Source organism: Papaver somniferum, chromosome 11 (assembly GCF_003573695.1).
Source record: "Papaver somniferum cultivar HN1 chromosome 11, ASM357369v1, whole genome shotgun sequence".
Taxonomy (NCBI): Eukaryota; Viridiplantae; Streptophyta; class Magnoliopsida; order Ranunculales; family Papaveraceae; genus Papaver; species Papaver somniferum.
This window is the reverse complement of record NC_039368.1, coordinates 115,981,682-115,993,029: the sequence shown is the minus strand read 5'-3', so window position 1 is coordinate 115,993,029 and position 11,348 is coordinate 115,981,682. Positions and strand designations below refer to the sequence as shown.

The following is an 11,348-nucleotide window of genomic DNA, read 5'->3' as shown; positions in this document are numbered from 1 at the left end:
AAGTACGTAAGAATTAATCGGTGTATTTTCTTGTACACCAGTTATATGGGTGCATATAAAAGTGCACCTTTTTTTGTGCTTGTTACATGTGTATATGCTTGTACACCTCGTTCTTTCTCTTAGAGCTTCAATGGAAGAAGAAAGGGCAAGAAAGGATGCTGCTGCAAGGGCTGCAGAAGAAAAATGAGGTGGACATGCTTCAAGTTCACATGATACAACTATAACTGAAAACGCTGGCATTATGTCTGATGGATCGAATACAGGCGATTTGATGGCAAGTCTCATGCTTTTTACTGGTTATCTTGGGGTTGAATCTGTGGTTAGAAACATGATGCAATTTATGATTGTACATGAATTAGAAGATGTGGGTTTCTGCAGTGAAGGAAAGATGTGTTTGGTTTGATTAGAGTTTATGCCTACTCGAGTCTGAAAGAATATGGTGTTACTGAGATTTCAAGGGTGTTAGAACTCTTGATTTGATGAATATGAGATGGAGACAGTGTTGCTACTTTGTGTGGTTTAGAGTCTGCAGTGAGTAAGCTGATAACGAAATGAAGAAGCGCTGTGTATTGTTGTTTGCCGAGCAATTGTATGGATGAGCTACAGCTGGCTATGAAGCAATTGCAGGTGATGCTATGGGAAATTTGGAAGAATGGGTTTGCTTCTATGTTGCAGTACAAGAATGGTGCAGCTGAGTAACTGGTGCTATTGAGATGGTAGAACTCTGAAGTGGTGATCTGGTGAATAAATATGAAATGTCAATTGAATTGCAAAGATGGAATCTGAAATGTGTGATGTTGGTGGTACTTAGGAGCATGAATTTATGTTGTTGTTGGATGAGTAGTGTTGCTGCAGAGAAGTGCATCTAAGAATGGAAAGCTACATAAACGGATAAAAAATTTGAGTAGAATGGTTGAGGTGTTGTAATTGTTTGCAGCAGCAGGGTTAAGAGTGGTTGAGCATTAGAGCTGGTGTTGGTAATGAGTTTGGATTGTAAACAAGTTGTATTTTTGTAGATGTATACATGTTTGTATACCAATGTAAACTAAGTTTTTTAAAAATGAAAATTACATAGTCATATGGGTATTCTTTTTGTAGCTCTCGGAAAGAGTTTTCCGAATATATAAAATTTGCGAATTTTGGACAAACGATTCGACAGATAAATTGATTTTAATTTTTTTTTTATATTATTTAAAACTGTTGATATCATCATGAGTCACTTTGGATTAAACTGCAAATATTTGGACTGAATTGTAAATCAGGAGGGTTATTTGTGTACTTTCCACAAAAAAGACTAATTTGTGCCTAGTTGAATGGGTTAGGACTAACCAGTGTATTTGGATGAGATTTTGGACTAAACCCATTAATATGACAAAATCATATGGGCCCAATCATTAAACCCAACTCCCAAATCTATTAAGATACTTGACATAAGAATTTTACATTCACATGAGATTTGTATTCAAGTTTTCAATATTTTCTTATCCTATTGAGACAGGAGAGTTATGAAATTCTATTGAGACAGGAGAGTTATGAAATTCTCTGTCAGAGGCCGATATAAGATGTGACTCAGGAAGGAACTGAGACACATTCAGATGTTGCTTGCATGGTGGCAGTCATTTTATCGATGCATTTGCATTTTACTACCAACTACTGCATGTTTTTAGTGTTGGATTCTACGCCTAAAATGTACCAGGATAGGTGCAATGTAACTCCATAAACAATGTCAAAAGAAGGAAATATGTGAAAGGATATTTATTTTAAGTGGTGGTGATAATAACAACACATCCAGGTAACAAATAGGGAAACTTTACAACAGCACTGGTCTGATTTGAGAAGCAGAAGAAGGTATATATACTACACATAATACACAATAAGCACCAATAATAAACAATCGTGTTCCAGTACATGGGATAGTAGCTCTAAACATATGTGATATCGAAGCGCATGAGAAGCTTTACGTTCTTGTACTTCTCTCCCTTGCGGCTGAACAGTGGTACAGCTCGGATTCCTGGCCTCAATTCTGATACAGGCAAACAAGTTTGGCCTGCAAAGTCATCCTTCTCTGACATGTCGTATTCGTGAACTTCAATTCGAAGCAAAGCCAATTCTGGAACAGTCAATGGGAACTCAAACTCCTCATTCCAAACAGGTATCCACTCATCTTCTTTCGTCTTAGTTTTAACCATTACAGTATCGGCTGGAACTCCAGCAATTCCTACCTGTAAACAAATTGGTCAATTGCAAAATGTGAGTCTCTTGATTATACAAATTAAAATATTATATTGGAGCTTCAAACTAACGCGTAAAACTGTACCCTTGTATAGAAGTCTGGTGGGGAGTACGCATCAAAGTGTGTGTGACGGAAATCCAGATACCATCCTTCCCCCATGTATACTCTCACCTGAAATGGAAACATCAAGGTAAGAAATCATACCCAACTGAACATGTATACTTGAGATGAAGAGAAATACATCGATTAATATATCAATGGTAGAAGAAGATCAAGTCACCTTCAAGATTTGCCTCACTGGTAAAGTTGCTCTAGGATCAAAGACATCGTGACCACCTTTCATCAGAAAATCAGGTTTTTTCACATACCCACACCCTCCATTAGCTTTGAACATTCCCTGCATTACCCAGAGCGACCTACCGTATCCCTGCCAGAATGAAACCCATGAGTTGTTAGAAAGCTCATGATGGATAGATTCTCTATGATAAATCCAAGAGGAAATAATAGACAAGAACAAGCCTTATGGAAATAACTCCAAGTATTGACACGCACAAGGAACTTACCTGCATATTAAATGCAACCATCTGAGCTCCATGCATCCACCCAATTAGTGGGTTATAGTTTGATGAGTTAAAGCGTGTCCCCTTTGGGTATACCCTCAATATGTTCCTCTGGGTGAACCTAGCACAATTTCAAACCATAGTTCACGCTTCATATATCTTTCTTGAAATCTTACTGCATTCAGTTATTTGGAAAGAAAAATCAATAATAATCCTAATTATCTATTTCTTTTGTTCCAGTACCAAATCTCTCTTTATCCAGTGCCAAAGAAAGATTAAGAAAATATACCGACTCATGAAAATGAGGCATGCCAACTACCTAACAATAGCCTTTCCGTGAGTTTTTGCAGCTTTTTCGAGCTCTTGTTCGCTCATGCTAAGACGTCTTACTTTGTTTAAGTCCACCTTCAGCGCTTCCTCTAAACCACCTTTAGGTTTTCCAGCATGAATGGCGATTAAACTCTTATATGCCAGTCCTGCACCCTGCTGCACCTTCTGGTCTCCTTCATCTGTATCGTCATCTTCCTGAGGTATTTCTCTAGCTGAACCAAACTGTCAAAAGATGATCAGCAAGCTATATTAGGATCACATATAGGTATAATCAATATGTAAACATCTATACCCAAAAAGAAACAGAAAAAACGGTACTTAGTTTTAGTCGAGGTCCTTTTCTCTCCGAACTGAAGTGAATAGGTATAAACTACAAGCTTTTGAGGGGGTTAGTGTACGAGGCAAAATATATTGGACTACTGGTTGTGGATACCTATACAAGTATGAAGTATCAAATGTATGACTGTTTCACTGAGCGCAAAATATTATATACTCCCTGCACCTTATTGTCATCATCAATATCATCTCCAAGGTCAGGAACTTCGGTTCCCCATGCTTCATCCTCAACAGAATCCTTGCCCTTAGAGTCATTCTCCTTATCCTTCATATTCCTGGATTCAAGGTATTCTTTGGGTGGTTTAGTTGAAATCATGACCCGTTTTTTGAGTGATTCCGGTGAAGGGAATTCTCCTAAGCATTCTGCCCCAGGGGTAAACAACATGTCTCCGAATGTTTCAGTGATCATCTAAAAAAAAATCTTGTCAAATTGGCATCCATGAGCTAAAAGAAATCAAAACTAAGAAGATGAGAACTAACATTTGCAACTTTAGTTTGAAGATCGGGAGTAAGATGATCTTCTAGCGTTATGACAACAGGATATGGAGACGCAACAAATGCATGCTCTTTAATTGACCTCAAACATTTGATGAGTTCCACTGGAGTTGTCAGTGTTCTACAATCACGCAAAAAGACATTACGTAAAAACACCATTTCATAGTCGGCTAATACTCATATCCAATAGCATTCATACCTTCCATGAAGAATATCCACATTATCCTTGGCGTCATTTGGCCACATGTCAAGCTCAATCACTCTTACACCTCTGTGTAAAGCCTTTATAATTGGGACATCACTACAGTCACTGCTAAGTTGATTCCCAGTTAAATACGAATTATGCCCAGTATATATGAAGTAATGGGATAACGGAGCATTCATATCTTGATGCACCTGCAACATAATGCACTATTTATCAGTTCCAAACATTTTAAACTTACACAATATCAGCAACTCTTATAAGCAAAAGTATGCCTCTCCACAACCACCAACACAAGACTAATATAACAACATAGAATTCATGCACATCTAGCTGATTCCAGCAAGTGGTTTGAGTGTAAAAACTCCTATGTACTTCAGTTGAAAATTTATGAGGAATACCTCCAATATCATGCTGCATTTGGTATCAATTAGTAGAACAGGCGATCAAATTCGAAATATCATATGCAAATTAGATATAAATGCAGTAACCCACAGAGAATCGGATTCCAAAGTATTATGAACTAATCAGCTGATACATAATTACAGGCAAAATATTTCTTTCTAATTAGGCAAAAAAACAGACATTCAGACTTTAATTACTTGCAAAACATTTATTTCTAATTAGGGCAAATAAACAGACATTCTAAAAAAGGGAAGAAAAAAACAGTTGAGAATCTAATAAAACAGTTAGAGAAATAAAAATCAGAATTAATTACCGTGGGAGTATGTGATAGAGGAGGATTAATATCACCAAACAAATACCTAAAGAAATGCTCAAGATTCAATCCTTTCCTCTGAAAGATATTCAAATGCTTAACACTATCAATAATAGCCTGAGCATCTTCTTTAGTAGCATTGCTTTCACCTTGATATTCAGTCATGAATTCATGTAAATGATCAACACTCATAATTCCATTCTCTGAATACGTTTCGAAAACTGTCTTAATCTCTTCAGGTGCTTCTGCTACTGTCAATTTGAATCTCCTTGTAAAACAGAAACATACTCTGTATGTCTGCTTCGACATCTCTAGATAATAATATCAAAATTTTGCAGAGATCTGTTCTAAGAACCAGTGAAGAAGAGAAGAAGGTATTATTTGTTTCTTGAAGCTTTAATCAATCTCTTTTTAACAAGGAGGATAGATTCTGTTGGTGTCATCCTTGAGGTGAATTATAAACAAAGTAAACCAATGATTTGTAATCGTTGGATTAGTAGTCCGAACAAATAGATAGACAATCCCAAAGTCGTGGGACCTGTATTATTATATTTAGTAATGTCTTTTGTTAATCGGTGCGCGTGAAACAGGTGGGGAAGAAGAGTAGGGACGATGAACAGTGTCTTGACGTGTGTAAACTGTGTCAAGCTGATGCTCGGCCTCCGTTGTACCATAATGAAAATCTTTTATTTGTTTATTTTATAAAAAAAATTCCGAGATATTTTGATTAAAGAAATGAGATAAGGTCAATGGTGATATCAGCATAAATGCACACATATGGATATACATGTAATAAACATGATATATTTATTGTTTGCCGTTGAATAATGCCACTAGCAAAGACAACGCTATCATTCGAGCAGGAAGCAAAATGGTTCGAGGGCTGCATAGGATGAAAATGTTCAAAATGTGGATAGGAACATAATCTATGCAAAAGTTCAAAAATCTTCTTTTTTTTTTCTTTTCCCGGAAAAGAGGATAATCTCGGTACATAAAATGAAAAAACCGATTTAGAAAAGTGGATATCCTACATAGATTTTTGAAGATCATATAATATGGTGGTATATTCTTGTCTATCAAAACTATCTCTACATATATAAAATAGTTTCGGGAAAGCTTCTCTTTCGTAAAGGAGGGAACCAAATATTTAGGGCCAAACTGATTTGAAATCAAGATCAATATGTGTCAAATCACAAGGCATTGACTGGATCAAATCCAACCCAATGTTCATCGGAACATCTATATAACATGAACCAGAGTTTTTTTAGTTTCAAATCCGCTTCAAATTTTCTGAGATTTGATCAAAGTAACTAATTCTCATATTGCTTAATGCAACCAAGTTACCAGCGACCCAACTAGTAGTAACAAGAATCAAGAAGTAACTAAAGTGTCTTAAATCTTAACAAAAGTGTTTGAAGTAGCAGTAGTAATCTAAATTGGTCTTTGGGTGTCTGTAATGAAACAAATCGGCCGGCTCACTCGACATTGTAGATGTGGTAACGGTTTCTGTAATACATGAACTTGCAGATGATATTGAATGAGTTGTTGTTGTCTTTGTTTTCGTTCCTAAACTTACAAATAAGAGTTACATAATTTTTTTTGAACCCCATAACCTTCATAGGGATGTGTGCTAGAATTATTAATAGTAACTTGATGTTCTATTATATTCTTCACCGGAAAGGCGTGAACTTGGCGAAAACATCATCGCAGCATCAGAACCAGTCGGAGAAGTTCAGCACCATACTTGTACCAGTTGCAACCAGAACATAAAAATACCATTAAAGAGACTTTTGGATCCACGTGAGAAAGTAAATAATGACAACAGAAAACCCAAACAATTGAATACAGACGAGACCTAAGTGAAACTAAATGAAATATCAACCTATCAATATTATATCACATAAGCCTAAAACACCAAAATAAACTCGGATCATCACCAACACCAAAGCAAACCCCTAAACTACGAAGTTTAGGTTTGGATGATGCTGAAATTAAATATGATGTTTATTCTCCTTGCTCAAAAGTGAGTATTGAAGATGATGATATATGTTAATTTCCTCGCTCCAAAAGATAATCCATCCCCTATCCATTTAAAACACAGCACCCGAGCAAGAAAATTAAAAGAACAAACCAGAAAAATCTAGATTTAGAAAATAAATCTGAGAAAAAACATGATCTAAATTATTTAGGATTGATATGATTCATGTTTAAAAATATTATAATAAAGGATAGGAAGTAAATTATTTAGGTTTTTGCCTTTCCAAGACTGAAATCTATTTGTTCTACTACAAATTAAAGATATATTTACAGAAACTCTATTAGCTCGTTTCTTTATTTAATTTGATTTTTTTCTCAAGATAGGGGATTTTGGATCTTCATTACTATTCATGTAGGTGGTGTTGGTAAACATTTTCTCCTTACTTTGACATTCCTTTCCATCAGTAGTTCGAGCAATTCTTTGTTATCCCCTTCAATTTCAACATGTTGATTTATCTTTGCTTCCTAATTAATTGGAAACTACTTTAGCTCGTTTACTTATCATATCTGAGATGTTGGTGAAGATGATCGATGTTCCCTTGGCACCTCTGTGGTTAGAGATAGTTAGACTAATTCTTGCATTTCTACAACCTGGATTTGGTTCGTAGATTCTCACATTTATTTTATGACTAAGGAATTGAGGATGCTAACAACTATTCATGTAAGTTATCTGGATTTGATTTGCATGGTTCATCCCATAAGCAGAATGGTGCCAATATATTTAAACTTTTCCATCACAACTTTATGAAGTTTTGTATAGTTTGTTATCCGTTATTTAATGGGAGAATTGGAAAAATGTCCCAAAACTGGGTGCAATGTTGGAAATCTGCCCCAACATTTAAAAAGTTGGAAAAATGCCCCATTCCGTTAGAAATCCAGTTAAGTCACATGTGTGAGCTTATACATGCGAAAAAAAAGTCAAATATATCCTTCAGAATTCAGGGTTTGGGGTTCAAAATTCAGGATTCAAGGTTTAGGGTTCAAGGTTTAAGGTTCGGATGGTGGTGGCGTCGGTTTAGGGTTCAAGGTTTTGGCACGTGAGAACTCGCACACGCGGAGTTAACTGAGATTTCTAACAGTGGGGCAGTTTTCCAACTTTTTTTAACGTTGGGGCAGTTTTCCAAGATTGCACTCCAAATTGGGGCAGTTTCCCAATTTTCCCTTATTTAATCTCAGGTGTTGGATAAAATCTTTTTGTCAAAACCACTATGCATTTTTGCTTCAAAAATTTTCAGTTCACTATGGCATTGAATACCGACCATCAAGTTGTTTCTAATTCATCAATTATGTTTAAACAATTTGTTAGACTTTTATGATAATCAATGTAGTTTCCAAGAGCTTGTTTTATGTTGATGTCAAGTTCATACTACACATGCTTATTGTAGTCGCAGTTTAAAAACATATGGGTTTGCGGCTCATCATTTATATTACACAAGGCACATCTAAGATCAATATGAGTTTAACTCAAGCTATCTTGGCATTTTTTTGGAAGTATAATATGTGCACACTTCCATGTAAACATTTTAATAAGAGGAAAAACTAATTAAGTTCCCAGATTTTGTCCCAGCGAGATGGATTTTCAGGCCTCCCATTTGGGTTTTTTACCTGATGGTCATAAATGGACTTCACACTGAAGTCATCTAATTTTGTTACTGGCCATGTCACTTTATCCACCACTCCTTAGACATCCATATTAATAGATGTGATTTATCAGTAATTTCCCTATTAAAGAGATACCTTGCGAGATTTTCATCCCAAATGTTGTAATTTATTATAAGGTGCTCCGCTCTTTCAATGTTGGCTGGACAGTTTTGTGGTTTCCTGAGAGGTTGATGTATTGCAAGTTATGCAGTCATACCAGACATTTGTTTGGGTACCATCTCCAATCTTCCATAAGATTAGGGTCTTTAGACTAAGTCTTATGGGATAGATTTGGCTTCTAGATTAGACAAAAAGCGTTGCAGATTACACAAAAAGTGCTGCCTATTCTTTAACACCACTTCTCTTTCTAGATATATCTCGCATTCCAACTAGTAGCGAGATAGTTTCGCTGAATGGTTTAACGGAGAGAAAATCAACTTTTCGCTGTTTGGTTTAGCGTAGATTAATTTATATTTTAATTCGACGGCTGAGATGGTTGCGTTGTTCCATTCAGCGCGGCCACGGGGTACGGTTCAGCCTATCTAGATGCTAGATTGGAATTTCCATAAGATTTAGGAGGTTATTCTAGCTGACGTAGCCTTCCAATCTAGATGCTAGATTGGAAGTCCATAAGACTTAGCCTTATGTTGGATATGCCTAGTGGGATGCCTTCACAACATTTCCACTACTCCTGAAGAATCGGATTACTGGAGTAGATACCTTTTTCCTTTCCTTGTTTCTTATGCTAGAAAAAATCACGTTGGATTTTTTTTAACTCTTGAGTAATCTTTTTAGGAAGATTAAAGTTACTCATTTTGTAGATACTCACAATTGAGTTTATTAACTCTTGAATAACCTTTTTAGGAAGCTTAAAGTTACTCATTTGGTAGATACTCACAGTTGATGTAATTGTTCTCATTAGAACTTGTTTTGGGGAAAAAACTGTTTCTGCTGGTTTTGGTAAATTTGGGTGTGTTGATGAGAAACGAATTCAAACCCTAAACAAATGTACTGCACATGAGTACTTTTGAGTTCGAGGGATCAATCTGTAAGACTCTGGCCTAAATAAAGAAATGGTGTTCCACATTAAATCGGTCACAAAGTGAAGGAGAATGGTTGATTTTAGGGAGGGAAACGAAGAAGGTGTTTGAGATCAGAATGTTGAGTTATGAAGGTGTGGTTGTTTTATGACTTGTATCAGAAAAATGGTTTCTGGCTACTTGTGTTGATAACACTTGTGTTCTCTGTTTGAATAGGTTGAGAAATCTATTTATACAAGTCATGTTCGAACACCCCTGATCTCGTAGGAAGTGGAGGTGATTAGGCAATGAAGAAGTGGAGTTGTGCAGTGGTGATCACCACGTTTCCACTATGAGGGGAAACTATTCACCCCTTTACCCACTATCTCATTGCTATTAACCGTCCGTTCTTCCTTGACACATTCTCGTAATGGGCACGTTGTAAACCGCCAGACTAATACCCCAGTTTGTGACATGTTTGATGTCTCGAGTAAGTGGGTTGAGTCGTGGGTACGTCTCTGAAAGCAGCACACGATGTTTTTTGGTTAAATAATAAATTATTTGTGAAACTAATATTTATAAAGTATTGCTTATAATCGATGTATGTGAAGCATCGCTTTCGAATAAGCAGCTGAAAATAATCGATGTGCTAGAAGCATCACTGTTTTTAAGCTCGATCGAATCAGTCACGGATTGAGCGCATCTTAAAAGTAGCACAACCGACCATATTTGGGTGATCATTTGAGGACCCTATGGTTGAGCTGTCACTTGGTCGATCGCTCCCTGTGGAGGAGGGATGGCCGGTGATCACAACGCTACTTTTCTAGTTTTCTAAAAATAAATCTTCACCATCCAACTAGGCTGGCGAAGTTGGATGGACGAGATGATTTGCGGCAGTTACATATTGTCGTTGACACAATTTATGGTTTAGGGGCCGCTCGGACAACCCTGTTTTGGCTAGTCGAACCAAAGCGTTGGGAGTCGAACATGCCGATTGATCATGTGCAAACACAAGCCTCTGGTTAATATGCTGACATCTCCTGGGCCATCTAAAATTAGATCTAAGCCACTCGATTCGGCTGGCGAAGATGGATGGTCGTGATCGATTTGCGGTAGTAAGATGTTGCTGCAAACACCAATTAGGGTTTCAAAACAGCTGCGTCCTCCCTAGATCAATCGAGCGATTTGGTGTGTGGTTGACTTCCTTTGGGTAAGTCGATCGAATGGAAATAAAGTTGGGACGGTGGTGAACTCATGTGCACCTCCTTGATCGTCTGAAACGCGATTTAAGCCGTCCAACTAGTCTGGCTAAGTTGGACGGACACGATCTATTTACGACAGTTGTATACTGCCGCGACCCAAAATAGGCTTTTGGAAACATCGTGTTTTACCTAGTTTGGGTAAACGATTTGTTGCTCTACAGACTTTCTGTGGGCAGTTCGATCGACCAAGGGAGATGTTGGGCCGCCAATGGACATGCTATCACTTCCTTAATCGTTTGCAGGAAAATCCGAGCCGTCCAACTAGGCTGGAGAAGTTGGACGGTTGTGATGTTTCTAAGACCGTTTTGGATAGTCTAGCTCGTTTGAGCTCTCCTTTTCAACAGCGCGATCACCCATGTTAGGGTTGGCGTTCAAAGGCATTGCATGTGGAATAAATGGATCTCGACCGGCTGGGATGCTAGTGGGCCCTCCGGTGGTCCTCATGATGGTCGCCTAGTTCTACTGGGAATGAGTTAGGCTTGTTGAATCACGCTTCCAAATCGTGTGGCCATGAT

The 11,348-nt window shown here is 37.4% G+C and overlaps 1 protein-coding gene across 1 annotated transcript; it reads right to left on the bottom strand.

Annotated features, from left to right (window-relative positions):
* Window positions 1-1,740: 1,740 nt before the first annotated feature.
* LOC113322074 (phosphoinositide phospholipase C 2-like) lies at window positions 1,741-5,303 on the bottom strand. Its single transcript, XM_026570087.1, has 9 exons — window positions 4,875-5,303; window positions 4,154-4,350; window positions 3,940-4,075; window positions 3,626-3,868; window positions 3,113-3,345; window positions 2,797-2,914; window positions 2,514-2,660; window positions 2,318-2,404; window positions 1,741-2,222 (listed from the first exon to the last, which is right to left on the bottom strand). The coding sequence occupies exons 1-9, from the start codon at window positions 5,181-5,183 to the stop codon at window positions 1,923-1,925; spliced, it is 1,770 nt and encodes a 589-aa protein (XP_026425872.1). The 5' UTR covers window positions 5,184-5,303; the 3' UTR covers window positions 1,741-1,922.
* Window positions 5,304-11,348: the final 6,045 nt, after the last annotated feature.

Bases quoted from the DNA above. Each gene is read 5' to 3' on its own strand.
- LOC113322074 (XM_026570087.1), bottom strand. From the start codon at position 5,183: ATGTCGAAGCAGACATACAGAGTATGTTTCTGTTTTACAAGGAGATTC. The intron at 3,869-3,939 runs GTTAGTTCTCAT...ATTTTTTTTTAG, and splicing joins TTCAAACTAAAGTTGCAAAT to ATGATCACTGAAACATTCGG. The intron at 3,346-3,625 runs GTGCAGGGAGTA...ATCTTTTGACAG, and splicing joins ATATTGATGATGACAATAAG to TTTGGTTCAGCTAGAGAAAT.